The sequence below is a fragment of the Entelurus aequoreus genome, linkage group LG23 (assembly GCF_033978785.1).
Source record: "Entelurus aequoreus isolate RoL-2023_Sb linkage group LG23, RoL_Eaeq_v1.1, whole genome shotgun sequence".
NCBI lineage: Eukaryota > Metazoa > Chordata > Actinopteri > Syngnathiformes > Syngnathidae > Entelurus > Entelurus aequoreus.
In genome coordinates, this window is record NC_084753.1 from 22,493,810 (window position 1) to 22,517,365 (window position 23,556).

General features: G+C 39.3%; 1 protein-coding gene across 4 annotated transcripts in view; it reads right to left on the reverse strand.

Moving 5' to 3' along the window:
* si:ch211-225h24.2 (uncharacterized protein LOC564539 homolog) overlaps positions 1–23,556 on the reverse strand; it is a 74,020-nt gene that overhangs the window by 16,556 nt on the left and 33,908 nt on the right. For 3 of the 4 annotated variants that reach the window (XM_062034670.1, XM_062034672.1, XM_062034669.1), the window contains 2 exons: positions 11,215–11,327; positions 2,267–7,170 (listed from right to left, as the gene is read on the reverse strand). In XM_062034670.1, coding sequence (XP_061890654.1) covers positions 6,726–7,170; positions 11,215–11,327 — 558 coding nt within the window. In that variant the 3' untranslated portion in view covers positions 2,267–6,725. Of the gene's footprint in view, positions 1–2,266; positions 7,171–11,214; positions 11,328–23,556 lie in introns of those variants that run through there. The other variant, XR_009824232.1, reaches the window with a different exon arrangement.

A 23,556-nucleotide genomic window follows, 5' to 3' on the forward strand; every position in this document is an offset into this window, starting at 1 on the left:
ATACTTCGAAGACCTCCCCAATCCCACCAACACGTCTTCCTATGAGAAAGCAGTGCCTGGGGAATCTGTGGTGGGCTCTTCTATTTCTGGGGCTGAGGTTGCAGAGGTAGTTAAAAAGCTCCTCGGTGGCAAGGCCCGGGGGTGGATGAAATCCGCTCAGAGTTCCTTAAGGCTATGGATGTTGTGGGGCTGTCTTGGTTGACAAGACTCTGCAACATCGCGTGGACATCGGGGCCGGTACCTCTGGATTGGCAGACCGGGGTGGTGGTTCCTCTCTTTAAAAAGGGAACCGGAGGGTGTGTTCCAACTATTGTGGGATCACACTCCTCAGCCTTCCCGTTAAGGTCTATTCAGGTGTACTGGAGAGGAGGCTACGCCGGATAGTCGAACCTCGGATCCAGGAAGAACAGTGTGGTTTTCGTCCTGGTCGTGGAACTAAAGACCAGCTCTATACTCTCGGCAGGGTCCTTGAGGGTGCATGGGAGTTTGCCCAACCAGTCTACATGTGCTTTGTGGACTTGGAGAAGGCATTTGACCGTGTCCCCCGAAAAGTACTGTGGGGGAGTGCTCAGAGAGTATGGGGTATCAGACTGTCTGATTGTGGCGGTCCGCTCCCTGTATGATCAGTGTCAGAGCTTGGTCAGCATTGCCAGCAGTAAGTCGGACCCATTTCCAGTGAGGGTTGGACTCCGCCAAGGCTGCCCTTTGTCACCGATTCTGTTCATAACTTTTATGGACAGAATTTCTAGGCGCAGTCAGGGCGTTGAGGGGATCCGGTTTGGTGGCTGCAGGATTAGGTCTCTGCTTTTTGCAGATGTTATGGTCCTGATGGCTTCATCTGGCCAGGATCTTCAGCTCTCACTGGATCGGTTCGCAGCCGAGTGTGAAGCGACTGGGATGAGAATCAGCACCTCCAATTCCGAGTCCATGGTTCTCGCCCGGGAAAGGGTGGAGTGCCATCTCCAAGTAGAGGAGTTCAAGTTCCTAGGAGTCTTGCTCACGAGTGGGGGAAGAGTGGATCGTGAGATCAACAGGCGGATCGGTGCGGTGTCTTCAGTAATGCGGACGCTATATCGATCCGTTGTGGTGAAGAAGGAGCTGAGCCGGAAGACAAAGCTCTCAATTTACCGGTCAATCTACGTTCCCATCCTCACCAACGGTCATGAGCTTTGGGTTATGACCAAAAGGACAAGATCACGGGTACAAGCGGCCGAAATGAGTTTCCTCTGCTGGGTGGCGGGTCTCTCCCTTAGAGATAGGGTGAGAAGCTCTGTCATCCGGGAGGAACTCAAGAGTAAAGCCACTGCTCCTCCACATCGAGAGGAGCCAGATGAGGTGGTTCGGGCATCTGGTCAGGATGCCACCCGAACGCCTCCCTAGGGAGGTTTTTGGGGCACGTCCGACCGGCAGGAGGCCGAGGGGAAGACCCAGGACACGTTGGGAAGACTATGTCTCCCGGCTAGCCTGGGAACGCCTCGGGATCCCCCGGGAGGAGCTGGACGAAGTGGCTAGGGAGAGGGAAGTCTGGGCTTCTCTGCTTAGGCTGCTGCCCCAGCGACCCAACCTCGGATAAGCGGAAGAAAATGGATGGATGGATGGATGGATATATATATATATATATATATATATATATATATATATATATATATATATATATATATATATATATATATATATATATATATATATATTTTATATATATATATATATATATATATATATATATATATTTTATATATATATATATATATATATATATATATATATATATATATATATATATATATATATAAAATATATATATATATATATATATATATATATATATATATATATATATATATATATATATATATATATATATATATATATATATATAAAATATATATATATATATATATATATATATATATATATATATATATATATATATATATATATATATAAAATATATATATATATATATATATATATATATATATAAAATATATATATATATATATATATATATATATATATATATATATATATATTTTATATATATATATATATATATATATATATATATATATATATATATATATATATATATATATATATATATATATTTTATATATATATATATATATATATTTTATATATATATATATATATATATTTTATATATATATATATATATATTTTATATATATATGTATATGTATGTATATATATATATTTATATAAATATTTGTGTCTAAATCTTGTAATGTAAGTTTTAGCATGTAAATGGTGGTGGTTGTGATGAGTATATTGTTTCTTTTGTAAGAAAAAAAGTTGCAGATTATTTATGTATCTAAAGGAAGAATGGCTCAATTAATAGATTTTGTAAAATTTTAAGTGGGATGTGAATGTTCTGAACTCCTCTTTCCATGCCAGTGTTGTTGCATTGGAGCCATAGCGTGGATGTAGCTCAACTTCCCATTGTTTAACCGACAGCGCCTCTGCTGGCTGCAGTCAAGTAGTGCACTCCATTTTGCCTCTAGTTCCTCAATTGAATTCTACAAACTGATTAATATCATTACTACCACCTGGTGTCAAATGTTTATGTAATAGAGTTCAAATAACTGTTTTTTTCCTGTAATAACCGAATGCATGTCTTTGTTTACAACGTCTTTGTTGTCTCTGATTGTTGTTCCGGGTACTTTTACTTGCAGAGAAAGTCATTTCCAGTACAGACTACTTCCAAGAGTTGTCAAAAAGCACACAAATGGAAATGTACTATTATTTTATTATTATTATTATTTGTGGTTGTGGGGTAAGTTTTGTATCTTTCCAACTTTTGTAATATTCCTTTCTATTCCAAATCTACTACTAGAATAATCCTGATTAAATATTTAAAAAATAGACACGTTTGGACTCATTTTTGAAGACTCAAGAAAATCACCTGCATGTGCAATGGAATGAAAATAACCTTTTACTGAAAAATTAATTTTAAAGTGACAGATTTTGATTTATTTACACCAGTGTATTGAACAATATGAACCCTAAACTAAATAACTATCCTAAAATAACATGATTTAGCTCACACACATCCATGGAATTGCATTGCAAATGTTACCAAATGAATTCAGTCATTAAAATAAACATTACTTATATGAATAATAAGGCTTTACTCATTACAATAAACATTATTACTAATATGAATAAGGCTTTAATCATTACAATAAACAACATTACTAATATGAATAATAAGGCTTTTTTTCTGGTCATTCTTGTAAGACAACCATAACCACAGAATCCTTTCAGCACTTTTTGTGACAAAATAAACCCCCAAAATGTACAATTTTATGTGTTCTAATTATCACAAATTTCAATCATTTCAAAATAGTTGAAAAAGTGAGGGTTGGATTTTCATAAAATTTGTAAAAAAAAAAAAAAGAAATATATATCTCACAGAAATATTTCCATTATCCCAGTGGTTGTGAATCTGGCTTTGAGTGTATTTATTTCATGTGTAAGTTATTGTATGTAATTCCTAGTAATAATAATTAGGAGTGGTCAAAAAAATCAGAATCGCAATTCCTTTTTTTTAAATCTGATTCTAAATCAATTTATAATTTTCAAAAGTCAGTTTACAATTTTATTTTGAAAAAAAATCCAGTAAAAACAGTACATCTTTTAAATTTTACATAATTTAAAAAAATCTATAAAAATAATTTAAAAACATTTTTTTTAGCCATCTCCACGCTTATTTGCTGTTCATACGTCATACACCAGCAGCCAAAAGGAGCTTTTTTTTAACCTGTAATCTGAAAAGGTTTTATTATAATTATTATACCGTGTAATATATTGTAATAATCGCTTGGAATCGAGAATCAACTCTGAATCAAATCATCACCACAAGAATCCGAATCGAATCGGGAGTTGTTCCAAGATTCACATCCCTAATAACTTTAAAAATTATCGTTATTGAATTAATTATCCTTACAAAAAGCTTTTTCAAGTAAATCAAAAATGTCATCCGTTTTAAATTTTGTCTTAAGAGGTTAATTTGAAAGCATAATCCATTTGAATCTTTTAAATTGTTTTATAACTACTATTGCATTACATTTTGTATGAAATTCTACTAAACGTATGCGAGACCAGGCGGAAACAAACAATGCAGTCAAATAAATGACCAGTTGAATGTCCTACTGAAGTAATACCACCAGTAGTCAGCAGTGGTTCCATAGTCTTCAAGGCACTATACATGATAAACAACAAAAAGTGTACACCTGGCATGAATGGCTCCAGTAATTTCAAATATTCAGCATGAGATTGTCAACTGTATGAAAAATAGGTGGATTTTTGCAACCACACTGTACATATTTGGACATAAGTACAAACCCTTAAACCAGTGAAGTCGGCACGTTGTGTAAATGGTAAATAAAAACAGAATACAATAATTTGCAAATCCTTTCCAACCTATATTCAATTTAATAGACCGCAAAGACAAGATACTTAACGTTCGAATTGGAAAACTTTATTTTTTGCAAATATTAGCTCATTTGGAATTTGATGCCTGCAACATGTTTCAAAAAAGCTGGCACAAGCGGCAAAAAAGACTGAGAAAGTTGAGGAATGCTCATCAAACACTTATTTGGAACATCCCACAGGTGAACAGGCTAATTGGGAACAGGTGGGTGCGGTGATTGGGTATAAAAGCAGCTTCCATGAAATGCTCAGTCATTCACAAACAAGGATGGGGCGAGGGTCACCACTTTGTGAACAAATGCGTGAGCAAATTGTAGAACAGTTTAAGAACAACATTTCTCAACGAGCTATTGCAAGGAATTTAGGGATTGCACCATCTAAGGTCCGTAATATCATCAAAAGGTTCAGAGAATCGGGAGAAATCACTGCACGTAAGCGATGATATTACACACCTTCAATCCCTCAGGGGATACTGCAACAAAAAGCGACATCACTGTGTAAATGATATCACCATGGGCTCAGGAACACTTCAGAAAACCACTGTCAGTAACTACAGTTGGTCGCTACATCTGTAAGTGCAAATTAAAACTCTACCATGCAAAGCGAAAGCCATTTATCAACAACACCCAGAAACTCCGCCGGCTTCGCTGGGCCTGAGCTCACCTCAGATGGACTGATACAAAGTGGAAAAGTGTTCTGTGGTCTGACGAGTCCACATTTCCAATTGTTTTTGGAAAGTGTGGACGTCGTGTCCTCCGGACCAAAGAGGAAAAGAACCATCCGGACTGTTATAGGCGCAAAGTTCAAAAGTCAACATCTGTGATGGTATGGGGGTGTATTAGTGCCCAAGGCATGTGTAACTTACACATCTGTGAAGGCACCATTAATGCTGAAAGGTACATACAAGTTTTGGAGCAACATATGTTGCCATCCAAGCAACGTTATCATGGACGCCCCTGCTTATTTCAGCAAGACAATGCCAAGCCACGTGTTACAACAGCGTGGCTTCATAGTAAAAAAGTGCGGGTACTAGACTGGCCTGCCTGCAGTCTAGACCTGTCTGCCATTGAAAATGTGTGGCGCATTATGAAACCTAAAATACAACAAAGGAGTGTTGAACTTTTTTGCAATGTGTTGCTGCCATTAAATTGTAAGTTAATGCTTATTTGCAAAAAGAAATACGTTTCTCAGTTGGAACATTAAATATCTTGTCTTTGCAGTCTATTCAATTGAATATAGGTTGAAAAGGATTTGCAAATCATTGTCAATGACCAACGTCACTGGTTTTGTATGTCTCGCCAAAATTCGCACTCCCTGCAGTTGAGTCACTAAAGACCCTGGAGAATATGCGCTAAAAAATGATACTTCATCAATTGGCTTGATAACAGCACGGAGAGTTAACAAGGCTCCTGTAGAAAAAAACAGAAGAAAACTATAATATATATGTTAATATTAATACCTTCCCAGCAAAAGATGACCTTTTCGCCAATTCTACAGCGTTGCCTTTATTTATGTCAAGCTCGCTACTAGGTGTGTCCCGATGTGATATTAATATCGGATATTGGACCGATATCAGCGAAAACACGAGTGTGGGATTATATCGGCTTGCATGTAAAATCTCTGATACAAGCAGTCCTGCGGCCAGCTAACATCTAAATGTTCTCAAATAAGCACACATGGTGGGTATTTTCTCGTATTATAGTGAAGTTACTTAAAAAAGATCAACCATAAGCTACTAGGAGCTAGCAGCTACACAACAGCTAAGCAGACAGTAGCGCACAAGCTCGACACGTGTTATACGTGTCCGTAATCGAATAATATATCTGAAACCCTGTATTTGTCTATATAAAAAATAATAAATATAGTTGTATATTACTTATAGATGCAAAATATCCAAGGCAGAAGAAGTGTATTAGAAAGTATAAAGTAACAAGCGTGTCTGCATCATTCAATTTACAGCAACTAAATGAAATATCGTGGCCACTAGGTGTTGCCAAAAAAAACAATTACCACTCCACTTCAATTTAAAGACTGCGTAAGTTTATCCCAGATGGTTAATGTTAAAGATGTTTGTGTTTAACTCATTTTTAAACTTCTTCACTCTCTACAATGATAAAAGTATGTATGGTTCCTGCTGATATCGTATCGGGTTTCATTTGATATCGGCCTATGATCAAGGTATCGGGACACTCCTACTAGCTTACCCTGCTTTCCCGCAAGTCCTGCGAAGAATTGACAGCCACAAAATGTCTCCAAAGCGGAATTGTGGACTATTTCAAGCCTTCCCACGTACTCTCCGACGCCATCCCTCTGCTCATCCTGCTGATCCCGGCCAGCTTCACCTTGGCCCGGGCCGTCCACCGGACAGCACACGTGGGGTCCTTGGAGTCCGACAGGTTGGCGTAGTGAGAGGAGTCTTCCTCCAGGCCGGACCACGCGGTCTGGCCCAGCTCCAACGGGAGGTCTAGAGAGTCAGAGAGAGGCTCGGTCAAGTCTTCTTTTCGGGTTCGGTCCTCTTCCACGACCCCCTTCAGGGCGCCGTGGGTCTGACTGGAGTCGCGGTGAGGCCGAGGCGTCTCCCAGTCGTCGGTCTTCTCCAGTTTTTTGACGGAAGATATTTGCCTCAACGTCATGGTGACGCTCTCCCAAAAACAGTGACCCTTGTCTGGCTTTTCCTTCTTGTCCTTGTCGTCATCTTTGACTTTCTTGTGAGATCTTCAAGGGAACACAAAATACATCAATGTGACATTTTCCTCAGAAATAGTGAAAGGTTCTGATATTCTTTGTGGGAAGACCAGAGAGCAGGGCATTACATTAGTCGAAACGACAGGAAATAAAAGCACGGATTAGCACCTCCTTGTTGGCCTGAGAGAGAAACGGGTGGATGATGAAAAAATATTTTTAATATGTGGGATGAAAGTCAGCCGAGTCAAAAATCACGCCCAGATTTTTTATGGACTGTGTTGGTTTAAAATCTTCTAGTTTAAGTAAAAGTTTATCCTCTGTACTAAATTGCTCATCGGTTGAAAAAGCATGGGCATGCTTCAAATGCAACTTCCTGCATGTATCTGACCAGCGAGCACCCATGAAAGCTTCCAGGGTAAAATCCTGAACAGAACCCTGGATCAATGCAGACATAATAGAAGCCATGAAACTTAGAAATGACAAACACGCTAAGTTTACTAAAGACAGGACTGAACAGCTCCTTAAAGAATACAAAAAGCTAAGAAACGAAGTACCGAATGTGATCAGGAACGCCAAATCCAGTTACTTCAAGGAAAAAATTGCGGAAAATAAAAATAACCCGCAAAAACTCTGGAAGACGCTGAAACAATTGGGCCACAGCAGTCTCAAAACAATAACCACCAACCTCAACTTGAAAATAAAAGGCTCACTCATCACAGACAAACTGAATGTGGCAAATTGCTTTAACAAATTGCTTCCACGTTGGTAAGCAAATTGCCCTCACATTCAGGCATCTACGGTGAACACGGCATCCAAGACTTTTACAAAAACAAAGGGGTACGCATGGACGACTTCAAGTTTCCATCCATCCATCCATTTTCTACCGCTTATTCCCTTCGGGGTCGCGGGGGGCGCTGGAGCCTATCTCAGCTACAATCGGGCGGAAGGCGGGGTACACCCTGGACAAGTCGCCACCTCATCGCAGGGCCGACTTCAAGTTTGTCAAAGTTAAAACTGATGAGTGTTAATGAAACTCAGCTGGCTGCAGCCAAATAAAGCCACAGGACATGATAATGTTCCCAGTAGATTTCTCAGAGACGCAGTTGTCACGATTGCCCCAATGGTTGCTCATATCACCAACTTGTCGATCAATCAGTGTCATGTCCCACAAGAATTCAAGTTCACGAGAATATCACCTCTGTATAAAAAAGGAAACAAATTAGACCCGGCAACTACCGCCCTGTTTCCATCCTTTGCTACATCTCAAAGGTTATAGAGTTAAAGGTAAAAGTACCAATGATTGTCACACACACAAACTAGGTGTGGTGAAATTTGTCCTCTGCATTTGACCCATCCCCTTGTTCACCCCCTGGGAGGTGAGGGGAGCAGTGAGCAGCAGCGATGGCCGCACCCGGGAATCATTTTTGATTATTTAACCCCCGATTCCAACCCTTGATGCTGAGTGCCAAGCAGGGAGGTAATGGGTCCCATTTTTATAGTCCTTGGTATGACTCAGCCGGGGTTTGAACTCACAACCTACCAATCTCAGGGCGGACACTAACAACTAGGCCACTGAGTAGTAGAGAGGTTAATATACAGTATGAGCTAGATAATTATCTATCAAATTGCGAGCTTCTATTCGAATTCCAATCAGGATTCAGAAAATCACATTCCACCGATACATACCTACTGTACCTAACTGACTACATCAGGCGAGAGATAGACATGGGCAAGTACTGTGGAATGGTTATGCTGGACCTTCAAAAGGCATTCGACACAGTTAACCACCCAATACTGTTAAACAAGTTGAGGGCAATCGGTTTTGACAGCGCAGCCACAAACTGGATGAATCTTACCTTGAGGATAGAGAACAGTGGTCGAGGTGAACCAATCACTGTCCTCTCCCCTCAAGGTGAGCTGTGGTGTCCCACAGGGGAGCATTCTGGGACCATTGTTATTCTTGATTATTTACAATTAACGACATGAAATCAGCATGTAACAGCAATTTGTTCCTGTTCGCGGACGATTCTGCGATCCTGGCCTCGGACAGGGCCAAATTGAAGGTTGAAAGTGCACTCAGCGCCGAACTAAGTCATCTCTGTCTCTGGCTTTCCGATAAACTGTCACTACACTTGGGTAAAACAGAGCCCATCCTATTTGGGTCCAAGCACAACCTAGGTAAATCCCCGGGCTTTACGATTAAAGCAGGTGATACCATAATCACCAGCAAAGACAAGATCATTTACCTAACTTGTATATTGGACAACACTCTCTCGGGTGAAAAAATGGCATCAAAAGCAATCACCAAGATCAATAATAAAAGTACATTTTTGGGCAGGATTTCTGCATTTATCAACAGGGATACACTTAAGACCCTCATACAGTGTCATTTTGACTACGCCTGTACCTCATGGTCCACCAATATCCCCAAGCCACTAAAAACAAAACTGCAAACTTCCCAAAACAAGCTGGTGAGACTCCTGCTCAACCTCCCATACAGGACTCACCTAACTCAAGCCCACTTTACCAAATTGGGATGGCTTAGAGTTGAGGAAAGAGTACACCAAATCGCAATGTGCCTGGTTTTCAAAATACTCAGAGAAACTGTCCCCAAGTACCTGTCCAAATATTTCACCAGAGTAAGTGATGCTCACAGGTACTACCACGAGAGGGAGTTCCTCAGACCTCGTCCCCCCTAAATTCAAGACTCTCATGGGAAAAAATGCATTTTACTATTTTGCCACCACACAGTAGAATGCACTACCAACAGACCTTAAAATTCGAACTTCCCCACTAAATTTTAAAACTGCCATAAAATCATGGCTCAGCTCAACCTCTACCTGATCTGAACCAAAATTGATCCCCAGCAACTCTTCAAAGCATCAAACAGGTTTATATGTGGCTATAGTGTATATATATTTTCTCAATCTGTTTTGCACACTCTTGGAGTCAACATAGTCATGTACATAGTGTCATGTACATAGTGTATATAACCCCCCCCCCCCCCCCATTTTTTGTATATATTGTTTTTCAAATCACCTGACATGTATACTGTGTTTATGTACATAATTTATCAATTTTTTTACGTAATTTTTTATATACATGTTACAGGTTATATATCTTTTATTATTGAATGTATCAAATGTGATGAATATTTAATGGACCACAATGGAAACAAGCCTTTTGTGCCATCCATTTGCATTTTTAAAGCATTACATGGATTCAATTCTTTAAAACGTCAATAAACTTCTCAATCAAGCAATCAATCAAACCTCTGGCCTTCAGGGCCTATAGCTAAAAGCTGTTTTGTCCTGGTTGAGCTGCAGGAAATCCATGACTTGATGTCTAAAATGCAGTTAAAAAGTATCTCCTGCTCCTGCGTCATCAGGACACATGGCAATGTACTGTACAAATGTGCATCATAAACGTATACTAACATGAAATAATGTAACAACAATGTACAGTATTTACCTGAAAGAGTGGACTTCTACAGTATATCCTTCCAGCTGCTCCTCCGTCAAACACACCAGCAGCAGCTTTTCCCTATTTTCATGGATAAATGTCTACCCTTTAGATAATATTATGATATAACATTCTGAGCTGGCGTTGAGACTCATTTTGCTTGAATATGGCGCAGACTAGCAGTGATACGCTTCAACTGTTCTGGCAAGTTGGCAACACTCTTGGTCATGTTTCTGATTATTTATTTCTTTAATTCAATGACTATAATCCACTACTTCTTCTCAGCACTGTCCTTTACACACAAAGTTATGTCGATCTTTAGCTACGAGGTAATACTAACGAGTAAGACCAGATGCGTTGGTCGGATCTTACGGGGTTCAATGTGACATTTGCTACACCAACTAATGGCGGGAACGCTTGTAACTCAATTTTTTGCTTGTAACTTAAAGTATAACAATTAGCCGAGAGACAGCTGTTAACGCAAAACCTTCTTAAGTTGAGGTATCTCTGTATTAGGAAAACATGTCATAACTTCATCAAAAGTCGAGAAGACAATACCATTTTTCGCACCTTTGAAAATAAAAACACACAAAATAAAATGCAAACACTTACCCTCTTCGGTCTGCCGGCGTCACTCCGGTCAACAAAAAGTGTTCATCGTCTTTTGAGGACATCTTTTTCTCCTTTCTCTCTTTCTTGGACATTATCTTTTTCACTTTGGCCTCCTGAAACAAGAGATTGAAAATGTATGTATTTTTATTGTCACCTCTTGGTTAGGCTTAAAATAAGAGAATATTATCAATGTATGGTGTGAATTTTTTAGTATTGGTTGTTATTGAATCTGGATGCTAAAGTGAGTTAGCTTAGTTAGCTAATCTCGAAAGCGACCCTTTTTTGTTATTTACAGTTTCAGTCTTCTACAGTTTTGTTGTTGTTGTGGAATGTGGAGATTTGTACATTTGAAATCATTTTTATTGTAGCAATCTGGTTGCTAAAGTTAAGGATTTTTGTGATTTCTGATCGTTTGTGAGTGCACCAAAGGGCTGTGTGTGCGTGTTGGCAGAGCAGCGCATACTGTACAGCAGCTTGTTGAAATTGTTAATAAACTGAGTTAATTCATCACCTCCTTGTAATGTTTGTTTGATATACCGGTACAGTACTGTATCGCACTTCATAATGTGTTGAAGAATTTTATTTTTACTGCTTTTTTAAACCATTTTATTGTTTGTCCATTTTAGCGGTGCATTTAATTAAAACCTTGTCTGTGATTTTTAATTATATATTTTTTTTACCTTTCCGTTTTTAATTTTGATCAAATCTTGACCTAGCTCGCGAGTCAGCGCCCTAATTGCTAGCTGTCAGCATGCTAAACACTAGCTGGCTATTAGAGCACTAATCGCTAGCTATTTTAAATGCTAACATACTGCAAAATATACTGTAATTTTGTATTCATGTTTTTATTTTTTATTTTTAGGCTACTTCTGTACAGTGCATCCAGAAAGTATTCACAGCACTTCCCTTTCTACATTGTTATGTTACAGCCTCATTCCAAAATAAAATTAATTTATTTTTGTCCTCATAATTCTACACACAATACCCCATAATAACAATGTGAAAAGTTGTTTTGGGTTTTTTCCGCAAATGTGTTCAAACTACAAAAAAAAATCACATGTACATAAGTGTTCACAGTCTTTGCTTACTATTTTGTTGATGCACCTTTGGCAGGAATTACAGCCTCAAGTCTTTTTGAATATGATGCCACAAACATGGCCCACCTATCTTTGGGGAGTTTTGCTAATTCCTCTTTGCAGCACCTCCCAAACTTCAATCAGGTTGGGTGAGAAGCGTTGGTTTTCATCAAGGATGTCTCTGTACATTGTTGCATTCATCTTTCCCTCTATCCTAACTAGTCTCCAAGGTCCTGCTGCTGAAAAACATCCCCACAGCATGATGCTGCCACCACCATGCTTCAATGTAGGGATGGTATTGGCCTGGTGATGAGCGGTGCCTGGTTTCCTCCAAACATGATGCCTGGCATATACGCCAACGAGTTCAATCTTTGTCTCAAGAGACCAGAGAATTTTGTTTCTCATGGTCAGAGTCCTACAGGTGCATTTTGGAAAACTTTTTACTAAGAAATAGCTTCCGTCTTGCCACTATACCATACATACTGACTGGTGGATTCCTGCAGAGATGGGTGTCCTTCTGGAAGGTTCTCCTATCCACAGATGAATGTTGTAGCTCGGGTTTCTGGTCACCTAACTGACTCGACTAAAATGAATGCAGCAATGTACAGAGATGAACGCTTCCCATCCCACCTTTGAGAGGTGCTGCAAAGAGGAATGGGCAAAACTGCCCAAAGATAGGTATGCCAAGATTGTGGCATCATATTCACTTGAGGCTGTATTGCTGCCAAAGGTGCATCAACAAAGTATTTAGCAATGTATTTTTCATTTTTAATAAATTAGCAAAATTTGAACAAAAATAAAAACCTGTTTGCATTGTCATCGTGGGGTATTGTGTGTAGAATTTTGAGGACAAAAATCAATTTATTCCATTTTGGAAAAAGTCTGTTACATAACAAAAAGTGGAAAAAGTGAAGTGCTGTGAGTACTTCCCGGATGCACTGTATAGGACAGGGGTCCCCAAACTTATTGACTCGGGGGCCGCATTGGGTTAAAACAATTTGGCCGGGGGCCGGGCTGTATATACTGTATATATATATATATATGTATATATATATATATATATATATATATGTATATATATATATATATATATATATATATATATATATGTATATATATATATATATATATATATATATATATATACATATATATATATATATATATATATATATACATATATGTATATATATATATATATATATATATATATATATATATATATATATATATATATATATATATATATATATATATATATATATATATATATATATATATATATATATATATATATTATATACATACATATACACTACCGTTCAAAAGTTTGGGGTCACCCAAACAATTTTGTGGAATAGCCTTCATTTCTAAGAACAAGAATAGACTGTCGAGTTTCAGATGAAAGTTCTCTTTTTCTGGCCATTTTGAGCGTTTAATTGACCCCACAAATGTGATGCTCCAGAAACTCAATCTGCTCAAAGGAAGGTCAGTTTTGTAGCTCCTGTAACGAGCTAAACTGTTTTCAGATGTGTGAACATGATTGCACAAGGGTTTTCTAATCATCAATTAGCCTTCTGAGCCAATGAGCAAACACATTGTACCATTAAAACACTGGAGTGATAGTTGCTGGAAATGGGCCTCTATACACCTATGTAGATATTGCACCAAAAACCAGACATTTGCAGCTAGAATAGTCATTTACCACATTAGCAATGTATAGAGTGTATTTCTTTAAAGTTATCTCCATTGAAAAGTACAGTGCTTTTCCTTCAAAAATAAGGACATTTCAATGTGACCCCAAACTTTTGAACGGTAGTGTATACATTACATATATATATTATATATATACATAATATATATATATATATATATATACATTATATATATATATATATATATATATATATATATATATATATATATATATATATATATATATATACACACACACATATATATATATATATATATATATATATATATATATATATATATATATATATATATATATATATATATATATATATATATATATATATATATATATATATATATAGAGCGCACTTTCCGCGCGTGCAATGATGTCACGTTATCGATGAGAAAATGCATTTTTAGACAATATGATTTGCCTGAGCGGCTAGGAGACACCAAGAGTAGCAAGCCGTACAAAGTGGATAAGAAAAGACAGAAAAAAATAATATATATATACGGGGACGGCGTGGCGAAGTTGGTAGAGTGGCCGTGCCAGCAACGGAGGGTTGCTGGTTACTGGGGTTCAATCCCCACCTTCTACCATCCTAGTCACGTCCGTTGTGTCCTTGGGCAAGACACTTCACCCTTGCTCCTGATGGGTGCTGGTAGCGCCTTGCATGGCAGCTCCCGCCATCAGTGTGTGAATGTGTGTGTGAATGGGTGAATGTGGAAATACTGTCAAAGTGCTTTGAGTACCTTGAAGGTAGAAAAGCGCTATACAAGTATAACCCATTTATCATTTATTATTATTTTTTTATACTTGGGACTTCCTGCGGGCCTGATTTTGGACGCTGGCGGGCCGCATCCGGCCCGCGGGCCGTAGTTTGGGGACCCCTAGTATAGGAGCTAGCAGGTACTGTACGCAGCAGCTCAGCGCACAATAGCACACAAGCTAGACATACTGTATGTAATAAGTGTCCTTAATTGAAAAACATTGCAGTCTAAAATACATTTGTCAATAAGTATCAAATAATTATAGTTTAATATCAATTGCAGAGGGCAGCACGGTGACACAGAGGTTAATGCTGGAGCCTGACAATAAGAACGTTTCTGTGTGAAGTTTTATGTTCTCCCCGTGACTGCGTGGGTTCCCTTCCTGTACTCTGGTTTCCTCCCACCTCCAAAGACATGCACCTGGGGATATAAATTGATTGGCAACACTAAATTGGCTCTAGTGTGTTAATGTGAGTGTGTTGGCCCTGCGATGATATGGCAACTTGTCCATAGGCTCCAGGCTCCACAAAGTGTCAAGGCAGAAGTCTATTAGAAAGTATCCAGTAACAAACGTGTCCGCATCTTTCAACTTACCACGTCATAAGCTTAATTTAATGAGTTATTATGACCACTAAGTTATTGCTCCACTTCAAAAGCATAAATCTGTTATTAGGTTCGAGTTTTTCATACCTATCATTGTTGTCTGAGCAATTTTATTTGATCAAACATTTTCTAATATTTCACACTACATAATAATAAAAGTATGAACAATGATTCATGCTGATTAGCATATCGGTTTAATATCGGTATCGGCCAATACTCAAGTCTCCAATATCGTAAGTGAAAAAGTTGCTCCGGGACACCTCTAGATGTAATTATATTTGTATTTTGTAGAAAATTATCATTTTAACGTAAGTGGCCGTTAAAGTGTTAAAAAATAGCTTGAGCCTTGGAAAAATATGATTGAGGACCCCTGCTCAAAATACAAAACCCAAAACCAGTGAAGTTGGCACGTTGTGTAATTCGTAAATAAAAACAGAATAAAATGATTTGCCAATCCTATTCAACTTATATTCAATTGAATAGACTGCAGCGAAGCCTGCAGCGTTTTTGGGTGTTGTTGATAAATGGCTTTGGCTTTGCATAGTAGAGTTTTAACTTGCACTTAAAGATGTAGTGACAAACTCTAGTTACTGACAGTGGTTTTCTGAAGTGTTCCTGATCCCATGTGGCGATATCCTTTACACACTGATGTCTCTGAAGGTCACGGGCATTCAATGTTACGTGCAGTGATTTCTCCAGATTCTCTGAACCTTTTGATGATATTACGGACCTTAGATGGTGAATCCCTAAATTCCTTGCAATAGCTCGTTGAGAAATGTTGTTCTTAAACTGTTCTACAATTTGCTCACGCATTTGTTCACAAAGTGGTGACCCTCGCCCCATCCTTGTTTGTGAATGACTGAGCATTTCATGGAAGCTGCTTTTATACCCAATCACCGCACCCACCTGTTCCCAATTAGCCTGTTCACCTGTGGGATGTTCCAAATAAGTGTTTGATGAGCATTCCTCAACTTTCTCAGTCTTTTTGCCACTTGTGCCAGCTTTTTTGAAACATGTTGCAGGCATCACATTGCAAATGAGCTAATGTTTGCAAAAAATAACACAGTTTCCCCGTTCAAACGTTAAGTATCTTGTCTTTGCAGTCTATTCAATTGAATATAAGTTAAAAAGGATTTGCAAATCATTGTATTCTGTTTTTATTTACCATTTACACAACGTGCCAACTTCACTGGTTTTGGGGTTTGTAGGTAGAAGACTGCATGTCGTAAATATTAAAGGCTACATTCTTGGACTCCTTGGACTTGTATCTGTCCTTAGTCAGGATTATTGAACAAACTTCTACCCACGCCCGGAAAGACTTGCAAATGTCAGCTGTCAAGGGCACACCAGCGTGCCCTCCTCCTCCCATCTGTGCCTCCTATTTGCCTTTATCCAAACATTCTCAGTATTCATAACATCGTTTGATAAATGTGTGTTTTTGCTCAAAGTGCTCCTGGGACACCGGTCGATGAGCGGTTAGGAGTGCAAATATCTCTTAGACAAAATAGTACGTTTTTTTTTTAAAAGCCTGAGATCAAGCCCAAGAAAAGTTGAGACTAGATAAGACTCGCTGGCAGGTAGACTCGCTACATCAACACAATTTGATACAAAACACACACAGGAGAATTCCCATGATTCTTCTTGTGTGCACATTATAAGCAGTGCGGCATGTTGCCCAGTTGTGGGTGACCAAAATAAATATCTGCAAAGTTGAATGGTTCTCTGCCAATTTCTTATCACTTCTCAGTAGAATTTAGTCGCTTTTTTATGTCCATCCATCCATCCATCTTCTTCCGCTTATCCGAGGTCGGGTCGCGGGGGCAGCAGCCTAAGCAGGGAAGCCCAGACTTCTCTCTCCCCAGCCACTTTTTCCAGCTCTTCCCGGGGGATCCCGAGGCGTTCCCAGGCCAGCCGGGAGACATAGTCTTCTCAATGTGTCCTGGGTCTTCCCCGTGGCCTCCTACCGGTCGGACGTGCCCTAAACACCTCCCTAGGGAGGCGTTCCGGTGGCATCCTGACCAGATGCCCGAACCATCTCATCTGGCTCCTCTCGATGTGGAGGAGCAGCGGCTTTACTCTGAGCTCCTCCCGGATGACAGAGCTTCTCACCCTATCTCTAAGGGAGAGCCCCGCCACCCGGCGGAGGAAACTCATTTCGGCCGCTTGTACCTGTGATCTTGTCCTTTCGGTCAGAACCCAAAGCTCATGACCATAGGTGAGGATGGGAACGTAGATCGACCGGTAAATTGAGAGCTTTGCCTTCCGGCTCAGCTCCTTCTTCACCACAACGGATCGATACAGCGTCCGCATTACTGAAGACGCCGCACCGATCCGCCTGTCGATCTGACGATCCAGTCTTCCCTCACTCGTGAACAAGACTCCAAGGTACTATTTTATGTCATGCACCATAATTAGCAAAGTGACGCTTAAAGGCCTACTGAAACCCACTACTACCGACCACGCAGTCTGATAGTTTATATATCAATTATGAAATCTTAACATTGCAACACATGCCAACTTGACTTATAAAGTGCAATTTTAAATTTCCCGCGAAACTTCCGGTTGAAAACGTCTATGTATGATGACGTATGCGCGTGACGTCAATGGTTGAAACGGAATATCCAATACAAAAAGCTCTGTTTTCATCGCAAAATTCCACAGTATTCTGGACATCTGTGTTGGTGAATCTTTTCCAATTTGTTTAATGAACAATGAAGACTGCAAAGAAGAAAGCTGTAGGTGGGATCGGTGTATTAGCGGCTGGCTGCAGCAACACAACCAGGAGGACTTTGACTTGGATAGCAGACGCGCTATCCGACGCTAGCCGCCGACCGCATCGATGATCGGGTGAAGTCTTTCGTCGCTCCGTCGATCGCTGGAACGCAGGTGCTGCACGGGTGTTGATGAGCAGATGAGGGATGGCTGGCGTAGGTGGATAGCTAATGTTTTTAGCATAGCTCTGTGAGGTCCCGTAGCTAAGTTAGCTTCAATGGCATCGTTAGCAACAGCATTGTTAAGCTTCGCCAGGCTGGAAAGCATTAACCGTGTAGTTACAGGTCCATGGTTTAATAGTATTGTTGATTTTCTGTCTATCCTTCCAGTCAGGGGTTTATTTCTTTTGTTTCTATCTGCAGTTAAGCCCGATAATATCCCGTTAGCTCCGTAGCTAAAGTGCTTCGCCGATGTATTGTCATGGAGATAAAAGTCACTGTGAATGTCCATTTTGCGTTCTCGACTCTCATTTTCAAGAGGATATAGTATCCGAGGTGGTTTAAAATACAAATCCGTGATCCACAATAGAAAAAGGAGAAAGTGTGGAATCCAATGAGCCCTTTTACCTAAGTTACGGTTAGAGCGAAAAAAAGATACATCCTGCACTGCACTCTAGTCCTTCACTCTCACGTTCCTCATCCACAAATCTTTCATCCTCGCTCAAATTAATGGGGTAATCGTCGCTTTCTCAGTCCGAATCGCTCTCGCTGCTGGTGTAAACAATGGGGAAATGTGAGGAGCCTTTCAACCTGTGACGTCACGCTACTTCCGGTACAGGCAAGGCTTTTTTTATCAGCGACCAAATGTTGCGAACTTTATCGTCGATTCTCTCTACTAAATCTTTTCAGCAAAAATATGGCAATATCGCGAAATGATCAAGTATGACACATAGAATGGATCTGCTATCCCCGTTTGAATAAAAAAATTTCATTTCAGTAGGCCTTTAAGGCGTGATGCAAGTGTAGCACCGGTTTGTCGGAACATTTATGGTAAAGATCAGTGAAATACAGTATTTTCCGGACCATAGGGCGCACCGAATTGTAAGGTGCACTGCCGATGAATGGTCTATTTTTGATATTTTTTCATATATAAGGCGCACCAGATTATAGGGCGCATTAAAGGAGTCATATTATTTATTTATTTTTCTAAATGTAAAACACTTCCTTGTGGTCTACATAACATGTAATGGTGGTTCTTTGGTCAAAATGTTGCATAGATTATGTTTTACAGATCATCTTCAAGCCGCATTTCTGACCGTCGCTTCCGGATGCGCCGTTTTGTGGGCTGTCTTATTTACGTGGCTCACCTTCGACAGCGTCTTCTCCCCGTCATCTTTGTTGTAGCGGTGTAGCGTGCAAGAACGGAAGTGGAAGAAGTGTCAAAAGGTGGAGCTAACTGTTTTAATGACATTCAGACTTTACTTAAATCAATAACGGAGCAGCATCTCCTCATCCGGAAACAACACCGGAAATGTGTCCCGTGAAAAACCGTCCGACCGGAACTCTAATAACTAAAGTTCCTTGGGTGATTAATTTAAACTCACTACACCGGTATGTTTTAGCGCTTTCATGGCGAGTTTACTGACATATACTGTATAAGTAAGAACTTTACACTACTTCATATTAGAAATGGCAATAGCGGTGGATGAATGTCCCATAACAAGAAGATATAGTAAAAGAAGAAGCTTATCGACTACGGTGTTGCCACGGACTACAAAGGCGGACGCGCACAATTTTTCAGGATTTACGCTGATCCCAAATACAGATCAGCAGGTACTAGAAGGTAAGAAAAGTTGCTTTTGCATAATATTGCAAAACAAAACGGCAGATAATATGTCTTACACACACCATAATAATACTCGTATGTTGAAGCACATCAAACGGTGCAGCCTACACTTATCTCTTATGTATGACTGCCATCTACTGGTCACACTTATCATTACACCATGTACTACATAAAATTGCTTCAAGGTGGGTAAGCTCAACCAAACTTATACCTTACATTAGGCGCACCGTGTTATAAGGCGCACTGTCGAGTTTTGAGAAGAAGAAAAAAAGTATTTTAAGTGCGCCTTATAGTCGGGAAAATACGGTAAGTGAATAAATACGGGACACTAATTTCAGAGCCACAGCGCATGCGTAACAAAAGATAATGAACACATGAACAGCTAACTGTACTTTTAAATGTTGTTTTTAGCCATTAACTGTGCATCTCTTTTGAAGGAATCTTCCATCCTTTAATTATTACCTCCTGCTTCGATTGAAAGTCCAGTTTAGAAAACTGTTTTATTTTAGATATGTAATCCGACTTGGTGAAGATTGATGAGCGATCATTTTTAGGTCTATTTTTTTAATGCCTGGCTGGCGATCGACTGACACACCCTCCGCGATCGACATAATGGGCACCCCTGTTCTAGACAAATAGCATCTTTATTTTCTTCATCGGATTTCCTCTTTTGTTTTTTTTTTAACAGTATATGCTGTCAAGTCAAGGGCAGGTATTGCGATCTTTCCAGGTGGGTGTTCGGTAGCCATGCTTTACTGACAACAAGTTCGCACCGAGCACGCGCTTCATTATATATATATGCTCACCCCTTCTTTTTCTCCAAATCCTGTGTTTGGCTCTGGAGGGGTTGACCGCCAGGAAGACAAATGATTTTGTCTTTCGGGGTTTTATTTCCTAAAATACTTAATTATAAGGCACAGACACAACGCAGACTACAATTGTGTCAGAAATGATTACTGTTATAATGTTTGTTGCCAATATGATTTTTTTTAGTTAAAGAATATAACACAGGACCCCAGTTTTAATCACAAAGATTAGTAGTTATTTAACACATACCACTTAAGCTTAGGTCAGGCTGAATTTGAAAATAAGTACTAACTAAATATACTGCATACAAAGTGACTCATATATACCTAAGGAAAAAAATGACATACGATTACGTTGTGTTAAAATAAACTAATTTAAGAATCAATATGTTTCTTAACTAAACTGTCTATAAAATGTATGTACAAATTAAAATACAGCTTCAACACTTTAGTTCTATTTTTTTACTATGACTTTTGCTCCAGACTTGTTTGTTTGAGATTGTGATTACTGCCACAAGTGGTGGAAAAGTGAAACTGAGTACTGCCACGGCTTGTATGAGAAACTGATATTTTTGGTGTTCTCTATGGTCAAGAAACACAGCCAGCCAGCCTGGTTTAGTCACATGACACATATTTGTCCTGAATTTTGCACACTTTGGGCCAGAATAAAGCCTGATTTTGAAACATCTTACGTCTCAAATCACACTGTGAACCTCTATTTTGAGGGGAATTTCTACGATTTTGTTGTTTTCAAACTGGAGTCTCAAGTCATTGGGGCGGCAATAAACTAATTGAATTCTGAAAAGATAAACAAACAGAAAATTAAGCGCAGGCAGTCTCCTATAAAGGAAATAATCTCCAGGATCTCTAATTAACACTGGGTCAAAAAACATCAGAATTAACAGCTGTGGCTGTGGGTAACCTCCTGCCATACCTCTTGATGTTGAGCGCAGGAACAACAACAACAAAAAATGTTCCACCACTAAATGAACATTTAAATATGACATGCTTAGGTTTATGCTTGATTTCTTACTAATAACGATAGCTTCATTGACAACTTTTGAAGGTTGACACTAGATGGAGAACAAAGCTCAGTTAGCTCTTTAGCGTGCGGGATTATGGCTGCTATGACTAATTAAAAAAAAGCAGAGAAAGCCCACTTCCAGGAGTCGTGTGTCCTAATAAGAAGTGGAAAAAGGTTTCAGCCTATTTTGAGCCTTGTTTTTCCTCCATGGTTATTGTTCCGTTCCGAACGGTCCCGCTTCTTCAAGAATGTTGTGTTTCCTTCCCTTCCCTGGCCCAAAGTACAAACAGGGCAGGTCGTGAAATATGTCCTGTGAATAAAGTCACCTACACGACCTAAATAGAGGCGTGTGTTTGTGTGCGCCTGTGATCAAGATATACATGCAGTGCAGTCACTATCTACACCCACATCATAACACCATTGTTTACAACAAATACAGCTTTTTTAGAGATCATCTTGCTGATTAGGGAGAAAAATATACAACCCTCAAAGTAGTTCAATGCAAATATGAACAAAGGAGACTGAGGGCTATGGAGGGTAAAGAGCACAGGTGTCTACACTGCCATTTTTGCAGTTTCTAGTGGAAAATTTTATTAATTATCAATAAAAAAAACATATTTTAGATACTACTAAGTTTAAAGAGGTTAGCATATTGAGCCAAGTTAGATTGGTTCTGGCATGTACAAAGAAAAATAACCCTGCATGCTTTCATTTTTCTGTATGTTGGACCAGAGGAAAAATCACCCTTGATATAGAGCAGGGGTCAGCAACCCAAAATATTGAAAGAGCCATATTGGACCAAAAATACCAAAATAAAATATGTCTGGAGCCGCAAATTTTTTTAATCCATATATATAAGTGTTAAAATGAAGGCAACACATGATGTAAGTGTCTATATTAGCTATATTAGCCTACTATCAAAATGACTTTAAAGGCCTACTGAAATTTTTTTTTTAAATTTAAACGGGGATAGCAGATCCATTCTATGTGTCATACTTGATCATTTCACGATATTGCCATATTTTTGCTGAAAGGATTTAGTATAGAACAACGATGATAGAGTTCGCAACTTTTGGTCTCTGATAAAAAAAAGCCTTGCCCCTACCGGAAGTAGCGTGACGACACCGGAGGAAGGACTGCTCATATTTTCCTATTGTTACACCAGCAGCGAGAGAGATTCGGACCGAGAAAGCGACGATTACCCCATTAATTTGAGCGAGGATGAAAGATTTGTGGATGAGGAACGTTAGAGTGAAGGACTAGAATGCATTGCAAGACGTGCTTAACTGCATATAGAAACAAAATAAATAAATCCCTGACTGGAAGGATAGACAGAAGATCAACAATACTATTAAACCAGGGACATGTAAATACACGGTTAATGCTTTCCAGCCTGGCGAAGCTTAAAAAAGCTGTTGCTAACGACGCCATTGAAGCTAACTTAGCTACGGAGCTAACGTGATAGCATCGTGCTTAACTGCATATAGAAACAAAATACATAAATCCCTGACTGGAAGGATAGACAGAAGATCAACAATACTATTAAACCAGGGACATGTAAATACACGGTTAATGCTTTCCAGCTTGGCGAAGCTTAAAAATGCTGTTGCTAACGACGCCATTGAAGCTAACTTAGTAACGGGACCTCACAGAGCTATGATAAAAACATTAGCGCTCCACCTACGCCAGCCAGCCCTCATCTGCTCATCAACACCCGTGCTCACCTGCGTTCCAACGATCGACGGAAGGACGAAGGACTTCACCACGATCATCCGTGCGGTCGGTGGCTAGCGTCGGCTAGCACGTC